We start from the raw sequence: 21,809 nt of genomic DNA on the forward strand, positions 1-21,809 counted from the left end.
ATTTTTTTTCTTACATGGTTAGTAATGGAAATTTAGAAATATCAAAAATTTTAGATTTTACAAAGTGAAAATTTTCTATGAACGGTCATCCTTCATTTTTGGATTTGTGAGTAACTACATGGCCGTCCAGAGAGGGAGGGGGGAAGAAGGCAGTTCGCCTCGGGCCCGCGCTTTCACGAGAGTCTGGCAAAAGAAGGACATGTAATAAAAGAAAACCCTGTTTTTCATACAAGAGCTTTCGCCCTCACTTGGGCTTCTTCTCTTTTTTTCTTCAAAATACATCTTAACATCCTAAAAAAATCGTTCAAATTCTAATTTTAAAATCCAAAAAATAAACTCTTTGCATAAAAAAAACATCGTTTTTAAAAGTTCGCTCAAAATACAAATTTTCAAAAGTTGTCACCTTTACTTCGCTCGGGCCTGTCCTCTTTTTTCTCAAAATCAATTTCCATAAACAATTAAACATCGTTTTTAGGGCCCCCTCTCGAAATCAATTTTTCAAAAAATTTCGCCCTTGTTTCGCTAGGGTCAAAAAATGAAAAAAAATCACAATTGGGCCCCCAAAAATCCATAGCAGAAAATGAAAATTTTTATAAATATGAGTATCACGTATAAATTGGTAAAATTTGTATTTTTGCCCATATCAGTCAGAAAATTTTCAGTCGGACCCCTCCCTCTTGGCTCTTTCCCTCTCAAAAAACCTCTATAATAGTTTCGTCCTTAATAGAAATTGGGCCAAATTATATTTGCTCCCGTTCGGATTGGTTCTCGACGGTCCTGAATAACCACGTAGGTAGTATAGGTAAGCTATATAGTGCTTCTGACAATTGCTTCTTCGTCAATCCCCCCCCCCCACCCCCACATATTTTTCGTTGACATTTCACAAACTTTATCGACATTATTGTAGGTTGCAAAATGAAAAAAAAAATCAAGATAAAAAAAAATTGTTCTTCAAACTCACCAGGCTTAGGTACATTTCTTTTGACTTGCATCCATTTATACGTAGGCACGCTGGTTTGCGCCGTGCTAGCGGTCGGATTAACATGTTGTGACTGATGGTGATGGTGGGCATTCTGATGTATATGGTGTATAGGTACGATAGATTGATGATGATAATCTGGTAACGGATTTATAGCGGAAGACGCTGCTGTATGTTGATGGTAATGGGGCTCTTCTTTGACCGACGAAGGCGTATAGGTGCTTTGGTAATGTTCGTCGGTTGTTATTGCACTTTGTTGTTGCTGTTGCTGTTGCTGTTGTTGAAGGTAATCGATGTTCTCGTGACAGTCGTCATGCCTTCGCGTATGCTGATCGTTTTCCGATCTCTTCACGTCGACTGTTTCATAATTAACGTATTCCTTGGGCGGCGTTTTCAGATGGTAACTGTAATTCTCCGAACTAGTCGTGTAATCTAAATTCGTGTAACTTAATCCGTTGGCCGACGTAATGATGTTGACATCGTCTTGATGGTAGTGTTGATGATGCGATTGATGCGACAACGGGTAATAGTGGGTGTCTTCTCGACGGAAATCATTCAAGTCTGCGCTGTTATTGCTGTAGTCGCTGTATCCGAGCATCGAGTCGTAGTATCCGACATTGTTGTATTGTTTGGGTAAGGGTTCGATCCGGTTGGCAGTACCGCAGTAGTCGGATGGGTAGACTTGATCTTGGTAGTAGTGATGGTGGTGGTATTGGTAGTGATCGTAGCCAGAATTTGTATAGCAGTCTGCAGATCCGCTGTACACACCCGAGCAATTATTGTTATAAGTACCGACGTTCATGGTCACCATTTTATCGATATTTTCATCGAAATTTTAGCCAACTGTGTGCCTGAAATTCGGCGACAATCTCGAGCCGACGTTGGATCCCGTCAAGTGGTGAAACTTGAGGCGATGGGGTTCGATACGAGCACAGACATTGGATGAAGATGCAGCAGGATCTGTGAAAAAACGAATCAAATGTTTCAATTAGAATATGATGGGTAAGTATCTGATATGAATATGAGAATAACCCTATAGTGTTTTATGAGTCCAAGATGAACGATATGATTAAATATCTCTGTTTACATTAGTGTGGATTACTCCCCTCCCCCCTCATCGAAAAAAGTCGTTAGATTTTGACCAAATTCCGCAGAAACCTTTATCCTAAGTTGAAAATTTTCACAAAAATAAGTTTTTGGCTATTTTTCCAATTTTTTTGAAATTTTCAATAATGGTAAAAAAATTGGCACCACTGAATTCCAAAATATTTTCTCATTTTTAGAAACAAAAAATAAGAGGAAAGAGCATGCAAAAATACCTATATTTCATTCCCAAAAATTAATTTTTTTGAAATTTTGTTTAATTTTTAAAAATTTTAATTGATCTGAAATTTTTGTGGAAATATCAAAATGTAGTGGTAGAAATGATCACTTTTTCCACTATAGGCTGTAGAAAATGAACGTTTTCATGTAATTTTACAAGGCAGTCATGACGTCATATGCATTCTATTTATGGTATTCGTGACGTCAGCTGCTGGAAATATTCACAACTCATCAACCCTTCCGTAATACCACCACCTATTTGCTACCGCCAATGAGACCTACGCAACACACGCCGTTATGTCCCTACTTTTACACCAAATATCCATCATCCCTACTACTTTTACATTGAACTTTCGCCCTTATAAGCTCCTGCACAAGCGTTTTTTCTCCAGTTATTAGTTCCACCAACTCATCACGCTAGCTGTTCCAGTTGTTGTACACATTCCTCCTCACGCTTTCGACTTCTTCCTGCCCAGTGGAATACCTCGGTGACCAAGACTTCGAAATACCAATTTATGCTGCGGATACGCTTTCTAAGGACGCTTGGAACTTATCCCATTCATCATGGACCAACAATACCAACATATCGAGTCACGCATTATGCGTTCTTATATCTCCACAGTACCGTGGGATACAAGTCATGAAGGATCATAAATGAGGAACTGTGGAATGTAACTAGCACTCGGGCATTGGGGTTAAAAGCTCATCAGTAGACACGGCACTCCAGAGAACGTGATGTCCTTAACCAAGCGACCCCAACAGGGGGTTGTATATGAGCTTTTCGCTTTTGGGCTCAATATGCAACTATAAACATTGAAAGCCTGTCATCAACTAACACATTCGATTTATTACGTTTTCTACTAGAAGTTTATAATTATCATTTAATTATAGAAGTCTCATTCATGTATACGATTTGAGCAACCTGTGATATTACGTGTTTACGCAATCAATACATGAATTTATCATTTGGCTAATTGAGATGTCATAATTTCCTTCGTATGCTTGAACCCTGAGAAGATCTACCATCAGGGCTTCCTACCTGAACAATTTATGATGTTTTCTACTTATTTATGACTTCGTGCTTCACGATATCAAGTTCCCCGTTAAATCGTGTATCTGTTTTGGTTCACGAGGCTCCTTAGGAAAGAGTCAGAGGACATAATTGTTGGTGGATAATTGTATTTATGCGAAGAAATGCAATTATATCGAGAATCAACAAAAGTAATGTGTTCGATTTTGAGATGTGCCCCCCACATTTTGAACGCGGACGTGTGCATTTACACAAAAATTTGGTGAAATTGAGATAGAAAGTTGAAATTTGGTTCAAGCCTCATTTTTTGACCTTTCAAATCGATCGAGGTGTTTTTTAAGGCTGTTTGGAGCCTTTATAAAATTTTTACATTTTCCTGTTTCAGAAAAATGCTGAGTTGACACTTAATTCTGGGTTTTTCAAGCTAATTTTTCCAAAACTGATCCTTCTGATTCTGAAAGTTTGATGAAGGGTACTTCCACAGGGCTTAAAACCATCACCAATCGTTTGGAGAGATCAAGAATAAGGCATAAACCGCCAACCAGACCTCAATGTTACCAGATTTTTATTGAATTTCTTTTTTTAAAGTTTTGGTCAATTTTTTAAAATTTAAATTTTGTCAAAAATTTCTTGTGGAAAAATCAAAATTTTAAAAGATTTTCAGATTTTCTAGCGTTGAAAAAATCCTGAATTTCATTTTGGTTCTTCTCACTATAATTTTTTCAAAACTGGGCTGTCTGGGCTATCTAAAAATTTAGTGGAAGCTACTCCAAAAGGGCTTGAAACGATCATCAGACAGAAACAGGATCTTTAGTTTTATTATTTTTTTTTATCTGTTTCAGAGAACGGAAAGCAGACCATTGGAATTTTCAAAAGTTCGTCAAAAATCAAAAAATTAAATTCAGTACCTTATTTAATCAAGAAATTATGAAACTTTTTTCAATTTTTTTAAATTAGGTAGGTACTTAGCAATAATGACCAAAAAATTGGTACCACTGCTTTTCAAAATATTTCCCCACTTTCAAGATAATTATTTCAATAGGATGTGATGAATTCTATTGGTCAACTTTCAATTTAGCCTGGTGAGAAAAAAATGAGCTTTTTTGGATATACTCAGATTTTTTCTAGCAGATCATTTACGAAAGACCAGCTGTTTTTCCGGAGTTCAAATTTAAAAAAAATGATGAACCACTTTTTTAACGTAAGTAGGTAATCTAAAAATTTCCTTTTAATGAGGTGGCATTTCACAATGATACGTAATTAACAATTTGAAATTATCTAAAAAAAAATTCACGTTGAATAAATTGGCGTTAGGAAACGCTTCATCAACACTCATTCGTCATTTATAACGTTTTCTACATTATAATGATATCAGCCTCGCGTGCTTTTCGAACATACAAAATGTTTAAAATGTTAAACGCGTACCATAGATAAATTGCCAATCCATCAAATTTGTCGATTAACTTGTTGGTCAATGACCATTAACATTGTCTCGAATAAAGACTGCTTGATGCGAATATATTGTGTTTTCAAGTTCAAAAAACTCGAAATTAATTCGTGTGTAGGAAATTTATAGGGATTCGACGAATGTTTCGAAATATCACGCAGGAAGCCGAAATGTTTTTGAAAATTTGAAATTAGCTGAAAGATTGAAAATTATTCAACTACATAATATAATGTATCGGGAGAAGGAAGGTGTTTTTGTTAGTTTTATTCTACCTATAGCATAAAATTGTCAAATTTTCATGTGTTTTTTCGAACGTTTGGATGGAAATTTCTGAACATTTTGTTACCTACTTTTTAAAAATGGTTTGAAAGTGTAACCTTTTTAGGAAGAAAAATTGAACAAAATTCAACTTCCAGGTATGAGTCAAAATAATTCACTTGAATATCACAGTGAGGGGTGACTTTTGTCTCGTCCTTCTTTTGTCGCAGTTCTAGTCGTGTGTTGCACTTTTTTGAAAAATACTGTAATCAGAGTATAGATATAGATAACACAAAAGTTATCTGTATCTACCCATCAACATCTCAAAAAGACGTGGAAAATGTTTCAATCCCTCCACTCAACATTTTATTTTCACCCCCAAAATCGAAATTCAAAAAAAAAATTAGGAGATGTTTTTTCCACGAAAAATCAAGCAGTCCGGTCGGACTGCCCCGTCAAGCAAGAAAAAAAAAACGAACACAAAAAAAAACAAAAACCGATAATACCAAACGTGATGACAGTCCGGCCACTTACTGCTTATATTCCCTGAACAACTAAGCGTATTTTCGATGATGAATTTCTCGCGAATAAATACACGCACGAATCTGATTTTTTGATATGTTGTTGGCATCAACGAGAGCTTTAATTTGGTATGCTTACAAACTTTCTACGGTAAAAAATGATGTAGATTGGAATACCCAAAGTTAGCATTTTGGGGTAATTTTTGAAATCACTAATCTTCGTGTCAAGAGAAAACTACTGAACCAATTCAAGTCAAATTTCGTAGACTGGTGTAAATTAATGAGTTATTTTTAGATACAACGTCAGTTTTGAAAAAAAATTATTTTTGACCCCCTTTTTCTCAATTTTAAAATTTCTTTCCCCCCTAAAACACCCTCAAAATGAAAATTTTTCGCGGTACCGTAGAAAAGGGTCATCTACATTATATTCGCCATCATTGTGCAAAATTTCAAGCAAATCGGTTCATTTGGAAAGGCTGTAGCCTTGTCAACGGAAATTTAAGCATGAAATTTCGTGATGACTATTTCCATTTTTCATCCTAAACCACCCAAAAAATGAAAATTGTTAGCTGTATCATAAAAAAGGGTAATCTACATCATATTCACTATCAATGTGCAAAATCTCAAGCAAATCGGTTCATTAAGAGAGGCTGTAGCCTTGTCAACGGAAATTTCAGCATGAAAATTCATGACAATTTCCGTTGACAAGGCTACAGCTTCTCCAAATGAACCGATTTGCTTGAAATTTTGCACAGTTGTATTAAATGTGATGCAGATGACCCTTTTTTATGATACAGCAAACAATTTTCATTTTTAGGGTGGTTGAGGGTGAAAAATAGAAATATTCATGAAATTTCATGCTTAAATTTCCGTTGACAAGGCTACAGCTTCTCCAAATGAACCGATTTGCTTGAAATTTTGCAAAATGATAGCGAATATAATGTAGATGACCCTTTTCTACGGTACCGCGAAAAATTTTCATTTTGAGGGTGTTTTAGGGGGGAAAGAAATTTTAAAATTGAGAAAAAGGGGGTCAAAAATGATTTTTTTTAAAAACTAACGTTATATTTTTAAATAATACCCTAATTTAAATCACTGTACGAAATTTGACTCATATCAGTTCGGTAGTGTTCTTCTAGTGAGAAACTTTGTGATTTAATCAACAAATTATTCTAAAATTGTTGGTGTACCCGAATTCCCATTAATAATTTATAATAATGTACATTATTTAAAAAAAAAAAAAAAAAAAGTCGTGACATCAATCGAAAAAACTTTTAAAAAGCAAAAATTCCGCCAACCAAAAAAAAAACTTACCTACCAAAAAACAAAAAGAATTGTCAACAAAAATCTGATATTCTCAACGTCTTGGAGTATGTACCCAGGTCCCAGATTCGCATTAACAATTTACAATATGTACACATTAAAAAAAAAAGTCGTGATATCCATCAAAAATACTTTTAAAAAGCAAATTACCGCCAACCAAAAAAAAAAAAAAAAAACTTGCAAAAAGAATTGTTAACAAAAATCTGTTCATTAAGTAACTTTAATGAAAAAATTCATGATATCAAATCATCGCCAAGCAATTTTCATTCAGCAGTTGTGATCAGGAATTGATATGGAATTTCAAATTAATTTGGTACTTACTGAAATAAAATATCCATAAGTTTGAGAACTGAATTGAAAAACCGGGCCAAGCGCCGGCGGAATTTATCGGTCCGGTTTTTCAATTCAGTTCTCAAACTTATGGATATTTTATTTCAGTAAGTACCAAATTAATTTGAAATTCCATATCAATTCCTGATCACAACTGCTGAATGAAAATTGCTTGGCGATGATTTGATATCATGAATTTTTTCATTAAAGTTACTTAATGAACAGATTTTTGTTAACAATTCTTTTTGCAAGTTTTTTTTTTTTTTTTTTTTTTGGTTGGCGGTAATTTGCTTTTTAAAAGTATTTTTGATGGATATAATTTAGGCACCTAATTGACTTCTCGTTGGGAGTTATGTCCTCTTTCTGGATGGAGGGAGCTGAGGAAATGAAATAGGTTATTTTTTCATATTTTAAAAATATTTACTCGTATGCATTATTTTCAACAAAGTTTTTTTTTTACTCTCATAACAAATTTTCATGCATGGCAATTCTTTTTATTGCAATTTTCTCAACTTTCAGTACAAATATTGGAAAAAAAATGTAGGTAATCTATGAAAATTTCTTAGCCAAGTTCAATCTGAGTCCCCCTCTTCACTTTTTGGTTTATTTTTCGTGTTTAATCTTAATTTTACACTATTCTTTAGACTCACTTTTCAAAAGTTAAAAAATATATAATTTTGTAGTTTTTTCATTTTTTTTAAATTTTATTTTAGCATCATTTTGTTTTATTAAAACGAATCCAATGATGTAAAAATTTCATTTTTGAAAAAAAAGTTACACACGAGGTATCAAAGAACGATTTACAACATTGACATGGCTTCTGACTTATATTACTAATGATTGAATTACTTGAACTACACATTTTCATTTCAACAACACTGAGATATATAGAGCTTTTTCCGAAACTACCATAACCAAAATGGCAGGTGATAGAGTCAATTTTCTGAATTTTGGCAAATTTTAAAAACAACTGGATCTTCTTTACAGTTTTTACAAAAAAAAAAGTAGGTAGGAATTTGGCAATTTTGGCAATAAGTAATTTTTTGGTAATCATGAAGGTTTAAAAAAAGGATTTTTTTGCAACTTTTACAAAAAAAAACAGATTTTTCGCAACCAAAAAAAACAACAATAATTATCAAGATTTTCTGTAAATTTTGATTCAAATAAAAAGTTTTTTTCTGTAATTTTGGTTTTAAAAAAACAAGATTTTTGGGATATTTAACAAATTATGTTTCTATTCACAATGTTCACAAAATAGTGGGATTTTTTCATTTTACAAAAAAGTGAGATTTTTTGGTAGTTTTTGATTTTGTAAATTTTGGAACAAAAAAAGCAAGATTTTCTGAAAATATTGACCATTAAAACAACAATTTTTTCAGCAATTTTCCCAATAAACGACACTTTGGCAATTATACTTAATAAAAACAAAAAACAGTGATTTTAAAAATCTTAATAACAAGCAGATTTTTTTGAAAATTTTGATTTAGAAAAATAGGTGGGATTTTTTTTGCTTTGTCAAAAAAAAAACAAGACTTCTTGAAAAGTTTGATCAAGAAAAAACCCTGCCATTTTAGCAAAAAAAAAAAAAAAAGGAAATCAGTAATTTAGAAAAATTACAATTCAAACGTTTTCCATTCGAAAAAAATGTATTCGAGAAAATATCCAAAATCTGGGAACCACTTTGGATTTAAAAAAAATTAAAACTATGTGAAATAGGTACTGAATGTTTCACTTCGTTTCTTTCGTTCTTACAGAAAATAATTCTACTTCAATTTTTCATCAGATGCCTTAATTTTCATGTAAATAATATTTAAAAAGTGATGATCTTGGCAAGAACAGGACAGTTTGACAATTTTGGTAAAAATAGCCCTTCTCGACAATTTTATCAAAAATGGACACTCATTGACATCTCAACTACATATTTCGTCGAAAATTTGCGCTTTCTGACCTTTTTTTTGTACAAAAATTGACTCGTTTTGACTACTTTTCCTGAAATTGACAATTTTAACAAAAAATGGCAATGTTTTAACAATTTTGGCAAAAACAATATATCTTGGCAAGAACAGTAAATAACTGTTCGAAAATTTTGACAAAAATTGACCCTTTTTGACAATTTTAACACTTAATGCAATTTCGAACTTTTTTGAAAAAAAAAATGTATTTTAAGGTAGGTACCTTACCTACCTACTTTTTTTGATTTTTAAAATCGAGAAAACGAAAAATAATCACTCCAATTTCTTGAAACATTGATCAGCGCAAAAAGTTGTGCTCAGGGTAATTTTTCAGAATTTCTGAGCCTGGAAGTGATGAAGAGAAACCATTTTCAACTTTTTCAACTAGTTTTTTGCGTTTAAATAGACAGCAATACTGATTTTAATCACATGGATCTCCGAAAGGAGTCATTTCAAAGTGATTTGAAACTCCTAAAAGAAATAGAAAACAGTCTGGAGGCTCCAGAATGGCCCGAAAGTGCTAGTTTTTGAGTTGGAAAGAGTGAAATAAAGCAACCACTTGTACCAATAATTAAAAAATAAGTACATACATACAATCTACATATCAAATGAAGAGCTCTATTCCAAAGTGGGTCAAGTCATTTTTAAAAAATGCACGTTTTACGGAGATTTTTACTTCAAAAGTGAGTTAAGTCATCGATTTTTCAAAGTGATTTTTTCAACAAGCAATTGTTCTATGTCCAAAGAAAGGAAATGTGCACCGACCTTTCGAAACAGAACAAATTTTGGCAACAAAAATTTTAAACGCATTTTTTGGTGAAAAAAAATGACTTAACCCACTTTGGAATAGAGCTCTTCAAATAGGTATTTAACATTCCCGCCAAAAAATTAAAATGAACTTTTCTGCCTGAAATGTTAAGCATGCGAATTTCAATAGGTACCTTTTTCGTTGCCATACAGCTTGGTTACGTTGAAATTAAAGAGACCAGCTCATTTCACACGGTTAAAATTTATATTTTGAAGTTTTTTTGGGGTAGGGAGGAAGAAAAGGATTTCAGAGTGCTTGAAAATTTTTTGAAACTTTCCAAAATTCTGTAATAGGTACCTACTTAATATTTCAAAAATAAATTTTTTGAAAAAAATAAGGTGCTTAATTCTTTAATTTAAGTCACATTTTTTCCCCTAGAAATTGTTCTGATTTTTTACTCATCATGGGTCAATAATTTTCCCATTCAAATTCAATGTTAGTATACAATATTAGGTGCCTACTACCTACCTAATCAGTAATCACTTTTCACTCCCTTCTTGTCTTCCAAAAATTTTTAGCAATTTCAAAAAAATTAATAGGTAGGTATCATTTTTATCGAATAGATACCTGATAATTGATGTACGAAAACAAAATAAAACAAAAAGGATCATTACTTCCAGAAAATTATAATCGAGTAAAGTTGATAGGTACTCGAGTAACTTTAATCTTTTAATTTGAGCCACTCATTGACATCATCACATTATTAAAAAGCGTAATTTCGTATAATAAATTCGAAAATGAAATTTTACTTACTCAAAAAAACTCTGCTGCGAAAATCGTTAATATAGTCTACAGTTATCAGTAGGCAGGTAAACTTCTAATGATATTCCACCCAAATGAAAAAAATGTTGAAAAATGATCAAAGCGCGTTATCATAAACTTTTCACCCAAAACACAAACCATTAAATAAAGCCAAACGGTGTACTCGACCACGACCATATCATATCTCAACCGCTTAGATACTTCAACTACCATATAAGCTCATTAAGATATTTTTATACTTTTTTTTCCGAGGGAGCAGACATATTACCCTCTTTGCTAATTCACGACGAATTCGATTAAACACATTACCTACCTGGCTAACTTTAATTAATTAAACTATACTCGCAATGCCTAATTAAGTATAGCGGGCCATCGATAAAAATGAACGTAAAAATAATTTCACCCGTATAGGTACTCGTAGGTACACGTAAGGTGCGCCTTTTAAATAACTTATATGTGTGAAGTTTCTTTACAAAATTTTGATGTTTATTGAGTGAAAAAATTTACGATAATAAAGCTCTCTGGGAGATATAAATATTATTTTGACAAAATCCACCCATCTATTAGATAATGACGTGAGTTATAAAAACAAATTTAATCAACGAAATTTTGCGCGCGTTTAATGAACGTCCCTGGACGCTATTTACGCCGATTTAATGCCCGCGTTTTAAAAACCACCGCGGTTTGACCACGATGACGACGACGTCGGAATAACAAATGACCGATATATCTATAAAGCCTAGGTAATTATTTAACGCCCTAGATTACACGCTTAGGTACGTGTGAAACGTACTGTAGTGTACCTGCTGTAATGTAATAGGTATTCGTACACGAATATTTTGTTCGTATATGGACTATGAAAGGATACTTTTTTTGTTTTCAAATGTACGTAGTACCTACCTTTCTAAAATATACATAAGTACGAGAGGATTTTTTTTAAACGCAGCATCCATTGACGATGAAAGAAACAGGGAACCACCCCAAAATGGAGAACGTTGGGGTAACGTGGCTTATAGATGTTCAATTGGAATTGATAGGGGAGAATTGTACCCTATATACCCTTTGTAAGAGGATTCTCGTTTCTGAATGCGAATGTAAAATAGGGTAGAGGTGTTGGAAAATTGACAAAAACTTACACGGATGGGTTGGAAAATGAGCTTTGACAAAATTAAGGAAAATTACGAGTTTGGCAGATGGTTTTGAAAAAGTAATTGGTTGCGGGAGAGGATTTTTTATGGATTTGGATTTATGGGTTCTTTGGTAATGTTTTTTCTTCAGTTTTATTAGATTAGCTATTTAGTATTTTTTACTCTCGAAAAATGGCGATTGTTTGATGATATTTGTGTATTGCATTTTCAAAAAAGAGTTCATCAAAAGTAATAGTTAGGCACCTGCAGGCTATCTAATCATATTTTTCTACACTCTGACTTCAATTTTTATGATTCAGACTCACCATTTAGCCCTTCAAATCATAAGACGAGTTTTCAGAAGAGATGAATGTACAAAGTATGAAATGGACGATTGATCATTTCAAACTTTCTCTTCTTGAACCTTCTCATTTTGAACACTCCCGAAGCCATTCAAATTTTCAGAAGAACATTAAGTCTTCATTAAATGCTTATCAAAGTCGAAATCCAAGTTTACCTCTATGAAGATTTACGAACACCTGTTCTTAAGGAAATCTAATAAGTGTTTAGTGTACAGTAATATTTTTTTTAAATTCATGCACAATTGAGAGACAGGACAATGTTTACCCCCTTTGCCCCTCCCTCCACTGCATCCTTTACCAGCTCCCTTTCGAAATAAAATTTGATTAATTTTAGAGTTTTGGTTAAATTTTTCATCAAAATTCACTTTTGGATACCTACTTTATGGATTCGACCAGTAAAAATGTGATTTTTCAAGTCGATATTTCCGATTTTACTCAAAATCAATTTTTTTTTACAAAATCTACCCATTCAACAACTGCACAAACAAAAACACAATTAGCTCGTTCCAGGTCCCTTTGTGAGGGAAGTGAAGAGGCTCTATTCATTTTCACAATATCTATGTCGTGTTTAGCACCTCTAAAAACATGCAATTCGATTCAATTGCAGGATTATACCCACTAGTTATGTTCCTGAAAGCCCCAAAAACAATTTTTTTACTGGTATAATTTGTAATTTCCTTTAGAAATTCCAAGTTTTTGTTTATCAAAATTGGAAAATCTTACTTCTTTATCAAAATTGCAGCGTGGTTTTGCTTTTTATCAAAAAATAGTGTTTCCTTTTTTTTCATGTAGGTATACCTACTTAATCGAACTTTGAGTTTTTCAATTCATTTATCATTCTTTTGTAGGATTAAAAAAACGTTATCGGAAAATTCGTCATTTCTAAAGTCATAATTCTAAAATCACCAACTTCACAAAACTTTGCATTTTGGAAAAGTATAGGTACCTAGGTACTAATAAAAACGTGGTTTTATGTTCGAAACTGTGCGAAATTTTGTCAAAAATGTTTTCCCTTCCTTTTTGAAAAATGATTTTTAAAGAATCCATTTCGTAAAAAACGCTCAAAACAAGTTTAAATATTCGAAAAACTGAAATAGCAAAGGTTTGGAAACCCCTCCCCCCCAAAAAAAATGGATTTCTGAAAACATTAGAAAAACAAAAAAATCACGCGCAAAATTTTGATCCCTCGTTTGCTCATGCCTGTTTTTCTTATCTAATACCTTTTGTTTTGTACTCAGGTATTTTTCTGGTTTTCGTCCATCGTCCTTATTTATTTATTTTTTTTGTCAAACTTGCCATGAAGGCATGATTGTTTGTCATAGCTGCAAAAAAATTTGTTTTTTTGCCTCAATAATTGCAACAAAAGTCGTGATTTTTTCCTAAAATTTCAAAAAAATGCCACTCGTCTTTTTTTTTTACCAAGGTTGCAGATCAAAGTTTTTATTCTTATATTTTTTGCTAAAATTGTAATAGAAGTCCTGTTTTTGCCAAATATTCTGCTTTTTTCTTTTTTTTCAACCAAATTTTAAAATTTTGTTTTTTTAAAAATTGTTTATAGTTTTTTTTTTAAAATGAGGAAAAATAATTTATGTAGTTTAAAATAAATGTTGATTCTTCTCTTATTTTTGAAACATTTGAAAAAAATTGCTGAAAGTGCTGCTTTTTTGCCGTAAGTACTGAATTTTTCGAAAAAAGGTCATGCCTTTATCATTTCTTCAATCATAGACAGGTAGGTAGGTAGGTAGGTACCTACCTATACTTTGAAATTTTCCATTTTCATTTTTTATTTTGTTCAGAATTTTGATTCTTTTCTTCATTTTTCTTGTTTTCATTGAAAATTTAAAAAAATGTTGTCCCATAAGAAATTTTGTTTTGAACAAATTTGGTACTATAAGTTAAGTACATACCTCACAAAATATCGTGAAAATGAGTAAAGTATCCACCCCCTCCCCTCACATGAACGTTCGAAGCCAACCAATGGTGTTTTTTCTAATGTCAGATGCATAAGTCTTATGCAAAATTGAGCGAAATCCAGAGACTGGACGCTGGACGTCCTGAAGTAATTCAAAAACGTATTATTGAAATAAAATATCTATTTAAGGTGTATGACTTATTTTGAGGAGAAAAACAACCTTGGTTGAATTTTTTTCGGGACCTATCCCTGCACAATTGATTCCTTTTCTTCAAATTCCAAAATTCTAAATAAAAAACGATTTTTTTGATGTTCATGGTTTTGAAACAATTGACAACATAGGTACCTTACTCGTATGATTCCCCTTGAATAAATTAGTGACGAAAACTCCCATTTCAATCAATGTATATAAAAAAATTGCATCCTCTTCCCATTCCCCTCCCCCCTCCCCCACCCATGCATATTATGAACCTAAGGATAAATCATTTGAAATTGAAGTAGGTACACCATTATGTATCACTATTACCTACTCGCATTTAAAATTAGACAATCATATATTTGAGAAGAGGGAGAGGGCAATGACGTAATCAAGGTGGCGAAGGGGGCAATGCTCCCCTTGCGAGTGAAATGGACATTTTTGAAAGTTTTTTGGATGCATTTTTCCGAAAAATTTTCGATCTCGCTTTGCTCTAGCAATTATTTTGCCTTAGTTTTCATGTAATCATCACACATTACGAAAGGTCTTCAGAAAATTACCTCTAAATTTCTATCCCCCCTCCCCTTGAAAAATTCTGGTAACTTACTGGGAGAGGGGGTAAGAGTTCGTGAATTAGAACAGAAATTCGCTCGAAAATTTACTTCAGCATCAATAAAAATCTTATTGAAATCAAAATGGGCGTAAAATCAGTCTTATTTCATCGCTTCAGAGATGCATTGAATTAAACTGAAACGAATTGAGTATTTGAAGAAGTAGAGCAGAGGAAGGGAAGAGCAAATCGTAAGCTGAAGGAATTGAAGAATTCAACTCTACTGGGGCATGGAATTCTGTGAAACAAAAAATTCTCAAGATGTACATAAGGTATTACAGGTGGTTCTGTTTGCCTTGAGAAAAGTCCAAAGCTTTTAGATTAAATATAGAGGAAAATCAAAATGACTAAAGATAACGAAATCAGACAATTTCCGAATCTGCTTCTATCCAATCGCGGGCATCCAATATAGCTGAACACAAAATTAGGTACCCCTGAGGCCCTGAATTATAATGGAATGTGCCAGAGAATCCACAAGCTCAGTTTTTCAGTTCGTTTGAAGTTGATTCAAGATTCTGGCACTGGATATTTGACGAGAGATATTTCGATTTCGAAAATGTTTAGGGTTTCAGGTTGAAGGCGAAGTGTGAGAATTCCTACAAAAATACTTTTATGGTCTGTCGATGGTACTTTTCATTTTTTTTGGTTTTTGTTTTTTAATAATGTTTGAGTCAAAAAACAATTTTTAAAAGTCTGAAAAACTGCAACGTTGTCCCAAAAGTAGGTAGTTAAATTGAAAAAGAATGATCGTTTAAATTTTTTAAAGCTTTTGATGAACCAGTGGGTGGGTAGTGTTTTTTTGAAAGGTTCGACTGGTTTTCTAAAAGTTGTGATCAATTTCTGGAAAATTTTTCGAAATTCGTTGGATACTTAGGTTTTAGAACTTTATTTCGATGAAATTTTTCAAAATTTTGAAAGATATACCTACTTAGAGAATGATTTTTCTGTGAAAAAACTGTGAGTAGGTGCAGATTAAGTAGCCTATGTGTAATAATTTTTATTGTTTACATTACTTGTGAGGGAATGAGAGGAGAAGGGATATTGAGGAAAAATGAAGTTACCAAAATTGTTCATATAATTCTGTCAATATGAAGTGTGAAGCCACTGAAGAAATTAAATTATCTCAATTTTTTCATGTAAGTAAATGTTGATAAGAAACCTGGTTTCAAAATTAAACTTCTCGTTTTCTCGAAAGAATGCCACCGGTTCAATTTATAGACCTTCAAAATGAAAATGTCGATTTCAGAAGTTCAGCCATTCTATATGAAATCAAATCGCCAAGTTTAGCTTACAAAAACCTGACATAATTAAGCACTCGATGCTCGAATAAGCTTTAAAATGTCAACCGTCAACCTCTCAGAATATGGGGGTTCTTTCATTTGGGTATTGGGGTAACTCGATCATCTTCAAAATTGAGCTAAAACTTGAGTCCAGCACGTGCAAAAAGACAACAAAATATCTACACTTACGTACAGTTTACATAAAAATAAATCAGTCGAGAGTAATAATCTCACCTATTCGTGCCAACAATAACAATTCCCGTTTAAATTGTATCAACAAAATATCGCATCAATTGTCAACATCTGATCAACTGCCTCTTCCGGAATCTGGCTGCTTTTCCGAACCGATTACGTAAAATAGCGCGAATTCGTACGACTCACGCGAATCACGATAAACTTCAGTGTAGGTTTTCACTCACATGCACTTGTAATCACTATTATATTTATCATTGAAAATTCACCACGAAAACAAAACGTTTATAGACGATTTACCATACGCAGACGAATCGAAACCAGGTAAAAGGCGCAAGGAAAGAGAAAAAAGGTATGTAAAACTCGTAAAAACCCGATTCAAAAATCGCGCATAAAATTTGGCGGCGAAAAGCGAAAAAAAAACGGCAGCAGCGAAGAACGCAGGTCCGCGTGAAACGAAACGGCGACTCGGGTGAAAATTTTTCGTGCTGGGTGAACGAGTAACGCGTGATGCCTACATACGGCGCTAATAGGGGTGTGATAAGTGGGTGTAATACGTCGGCTAGGAGGGGTGAACTGGTCAACCAATGAAATTCTTTCTTTTATATCTGTATAGAGATGTCACTCTTTGTATGTCCGAATGATCGATTGTGTTGCCTATTTTTCCTGTCCTCGTATATACAGGAGTCAACTTATATGTATATAGCCTTCGTTACATGTACGAGATTACAGACACCCTTCAGCCTGTTTTTCGAATCAGCGAAATTCTATTATATTAACGCGGGGCCAATTTACAAAAACATTCCCTTTTCAATGTCAAAGTCTGTACGGTTGAGTTTTCTAAAAGTGGTGCCGTTTTACACCTATACAGCAGGATAGGCCTATCTAAAGTACATATATAAGGCATTTTAATATTATCCGAGTACGAGTGCCGAGTGCCGAGTACGAGTAGGTAACTAACTTAAATATTATAGATCCTGCCTGCTGCCTACAGTGCCTACGTCGTCGTCGTTTTGTATCATATCGCGTATTCATGAGTACCCCTGTCCCTGCCCCTGTCCAATTCTGAAGTCAGCACTGTACCTCTACCTACAGCAGGGTTCTACTGTGATTGCTTTATTCGTATGTACTCGTAGTATGTGTGTCCTTATCCTTTTTTTTCGATCCCCTCCCCCCTTAACCGTTCTTTTATAGAGAGGCCTAGTGTATCGAGGACGGAGTATTCTCATCTTTAGTTTTTATTATCGGTTTCCGTTGTTGTTATTTTATAAGCGTAATTTCCGCTTAATTTAGCGTCGATTTGGTTTACATTTATGATGGTTATGGATATTATAGTAAGTGTTACGTGTTTCTTTTTTTATAAGCTTGATGGCGAGGTGTTGTAAAAGGCTAAATAAGGGTTTGGTGCGTCTAGTCGATGCTTTAGTACTTGTTACGTGGTACATATGTTTTCAATGGTTTATGTTTGGTGCATGTTTTCTTGAAATTTATGGAAGAGGCTAATGGTGATGAGTAGGAGAACAAATTGGGAATTTGTTGTCGCAGTTATTTCCTTTGTATCGAAACGATGCAGGCCAGAGCCCATCTTTTGTGTAATGTATGCTATATTCATTGAATTTTGTGTATATGAATGAGGCTTTAATTGAAGCATGTGTTTCCAAAACGCACTAAGTCCATTTTTGAAGATTCTGAGATTGCAAGGCCATCTAGCATAAAGTTGAGGCCCAAATTGGCTGATTTTTTTATATGTTGTGTCCAAGGGTCTTGACTGTAACATATCAAAAAATCAGCCAATTTGGGCCATTTCTACGTTTCCAAATTGTACTAATTATCATGAATTTCTTATCAATATTTTTTTGGACTTAGTGCGTTTTGGAAACACATGCTTCAATTGATTCATTGCTGATTAGGGTGACAAAAGTCAGCGGATTTTGACCAAATTCACCAAAAATCTTCGTTTTGAGCTGAAAAATGTCCAGAAAAAGTTTTCAGCTCCGCGGAGGTGCCCCTGGAGGGAAGAAATGGATCCTCTAAGAAAAAGAATTTTCGAGAAAAAAAATCTTGGTTTTTTATGAAATTTTTTCGATTTTTTTGAAATTGGCAATAATGACTAAAAAATTGGCACCACTGCGTTCTAAAATATTTCCCAAGTTTCAGGAATGATTTATCTTTTCAAATTTTGGTATCATTGAAACAAAATATCTGCGAAGAAAAAATTTTCAGAACACGAATTTATTCGAAAAATAATCGATTTGCAAATTTTCAAACGCTGAGTAAAATCCTGAAAATGGTCTTAGATTTTCACAGCAAGAGCATAGATAGATTGACGATTGACGCAGAATCTCAAATGCTTTCATTTGAGATTGAGACATGTTTTCCAGAACAGGTTGGATAGCAACAGGAGCGAAAAAACGACGATTTTTTTGAAAATGCCCTCCTTTTGAGGACCCATGTCTCTCCTCCACGGGCACCTCCTGAGCTAAAAAAATTTCTGAGTAACTTTTCAACTCAAAATGAAGGTCTTTGCTGAATCGAAATACGCCAACTTTTTTTTCACGATCCACCCTATTGTTCATGCATCAATTAGGAGGTGTAGAGAAGGTTTTTTTGAATCTTGTTCTATTAGCTGTTATATGTACTCATCATGAAGATAAGAGTGGATCGCGAATAGAAATGTCCAAGGATTTTGACTAAATTCGGTGTAGACTTACTTAACTTACCTATTTAAGTTGAAAGTCAGTCACAAAAATTTTAGCTCCGGGTATGCTCCTGAAGAAGAATGATTTTGATCCTCAAATAAACCCCTACACAAGCTGTTTTGAGAAAAATAACTCAAGTCTCAAAAAATAGTATTTGAGATACTTAAAACCACTTTTAAGGTTCTGCTGAGCGGTTGAAAATGTAAAAATCTCTTCATTTTTTGGAGAAATAATTCATGTTTTGAACATTTTTTCTTTTGAAATATTTCACATTATTTAAGACCATTTCTGAAACAATAAGGACATATTTTGGAATGCAGTGGTGCCAATTTTTTGGTGAGGTTGCGAATTAAGAAAAAACAAAAAAATTCATAATCAAGTTTTTGTGTTTTTTTTTCGATTTTTCAAATTTGAAATAACGGTCAAAAAATTAGCACCACTGCATTCCAAAATATCCCCCCCCCCCCGTTCCAGAAAAAAAAGAAAAAGCATGCAAAAATATATTTCAGTTCCCGAAATTTTGGGTAATTTTTAAAAATTCAAATTGGTCTGAAATTTTGGTGGAAATATCAAAATGAGATAGAAAGCTGAAATTTGGTTCATGCCTTATTTTTTGATCTTTCAAATCGATTGATGATTTCAAATTTTTATTGAATTTCGTTTTTAAAATTTTTGGGTAATTTTTAAAAATTTAAATTTGCCTAAAAATTTGGGAATAAATCAAAATTTGATGAAATTAATAAGACTGAAAAATAAAATCTGGCTTATGCCAATCAGTTTTGACCTTTCAAATCGATTGGTGGCGGTTTTGAGTTCTTTTAGAACCCTCAGAAGATTTTTACATTTTCTCGTGTTGAAAAAATGCTGGATTTCATTTTGGTTCTTTTAATTGCCATTTTTTCAAAACTAGGTTACCTATCTAAGAACTTGGTGAAAGATGCTCCAAATGACTTGAGACGATCACCAATTGATAGAAGAGATTAAAAATAAGACAAATCTGAACCAATCTAAATCGGATCTCTGTTATTCGCAGAATGGAAAATAGACCATTAAAATTTTCAAAATTTCGTCAAAAATCGAAATTCCAATAAGAAAAACTACAACAGGCAACACCGAGAATTTATTGAATTCAATTTTTAAAAAATGGTGGGTTTAGGTACCTATACTTTCATGCAAAAAAATAAATAAATAAAATAAAAAGAAACATCAAATTGATATTTGTTATACTTACATACAATTTCTTCAATTTCAATAAACTACCACACTACGAAATTGAAAAAATTTCAATTGAGTGGCAAGAAAAATATTGCTTTGATACTTTAAATATGTGAAAATTGATTTCAAATTTCATAAATTTTTGTGCAACAATTTTGAAAATTCTGCATGAGGAAAATAGTTTTTAATCTAAATGTACTTACCTACTTAAAAATGAGAGAGCAATTGCAAACAAACGCCCAAAGATCGCCAAAATTTCTGTTTATTCTTTAATTTCTCCAATTACTTTTCAGAAAATAGACATGCAGGAGTTTTCTCCAGCAATTTCCCTCAAGATCAACTCCTAAACAATTTTCAGTCAGCTTATACATTTTCAATCTGTGCCCATACCAAAGTCGGTTCGTACGAGTTTTCTTTTAAAGAAACCAAAGAGAGGGGGGATTAAACGCCAAAATTGTAATAATTTCAAATTTTTCAGGACAGTGTTTCTGTTTTGTTTTGAAAAGGTTGAATTTTGGAGTTGATTTCGTTCTGAAATTTTTTAAGTCAATTTTTCTACAGTTGAGAAAATAGATGAAATTTCTGAAAAATTTATAATCCTAAATAATGAAACAGGATTTGAGGGAAGTAGCTTTTTCTGACTTTACTATTTTTCATATTTGAAGTATTTGAACGATGGTTTCTTTTAAATACCAGTATAAATTTTTGAAATGAGAAGCAAATTTCTTCTAAAAAGTAAACGAAAGTCAAACTGCAGAGATTTGAGAAATTCAGGAAGTACCTAAAACATTCATTTTTTATGCAAGATGTCAAAATTTTTAAAATTTCAAATGATTAAAAACAGGTTTTTCAAAAATTTTTGCAATACTTCACCTCAAAATAAATGTATCGCCCTCCTTTTCAACCTCTCTCCTTACAGATACATATAAATAGTACATTACGTGACAGGAGCGGAAAGTATGCGATTAACGAGTGCGAAGTTTAAGGAGTGAGGCGAAGCCGAGCGACTTAAATCGCACAAGTTAATCGCGTTACTGTCCAATCCTGTCGCGTATACTATTTTAATTTCATATAAGAGGAAAATAAATGCTGAAATTTCCAAAAATGGCTAATTTCGAATTTGTAAACATGTGCGGAAAACAGTTATTTTCCTCCCTAGGGAGGAAAATAACTGTTTTCCGCACATGTTTAGATAGATGCGTTAAAGACGTATTTTCCAACCACAAAACTGTGTAGGAAACTACTCATTTTCCGATCATATGAAATTAAAATTAATAATTTTCACTGTTTTTTTTTTTTTTTTTTTTTTTTTTTTTTTCTGAAATCAGTAGTTTTGATAAAACAAAACAGATTTTTTCAAGAGTAGGCTATGATAAAACTTGAAACAAGATGGAGATGAAAATCTTAAATTAGGCAAATGTAGTTACCTATACTTACTTTGAAATTGGTCCATTGCTTGAAAGAGAAGCTGCCAAGCCACAAC

At 33.1% G+C, this 21,809-nt stretch overlaps 1 protein-coding gene across 1 annotated transcript in view; it reads right to left on the reverse strand.

Annotated features, from left to right (window-relative positions):
• Positions 1-16,874, reverse strand: part of LOC135838486 (homeobox protein Hox-A1-like) — a 40,691-nt gene extending 23,817 nt beyond the window's left edge. Inside the window, exons 1-2 of the mRNA XM_065354136.1 lie at positions 16,455-16,874; positions 962-1,939 (exon numbers count right to left, since the gene is read on the reverse strand). Coding sequence (XP_065210208.1) covers positions 962-1,790 — 829 coding nt within the window. The 5' untranslated portion in view covers positions 1,791-1,939; positions 16,455-16,874. The remainder of the gene's footprint in view (positions 1-961; positions 1,940-16,454) is intronic.
• Positions 16,875-21,809: the final 4,935 nt, after the last annotated feature.

Source organism: Planococcus citri, chromosome 3, assembly GCF_950023065.1.
Source record: "Planococcus citri chromosome 3, ihPlaCitr1.1, whole genome shotgun sequence".
NCBI lineage: Eukaryota > Metazoa > Arthropoda > Insecta > Hemiptera > Pseudococcidae > Planococcus > Planococcus citri.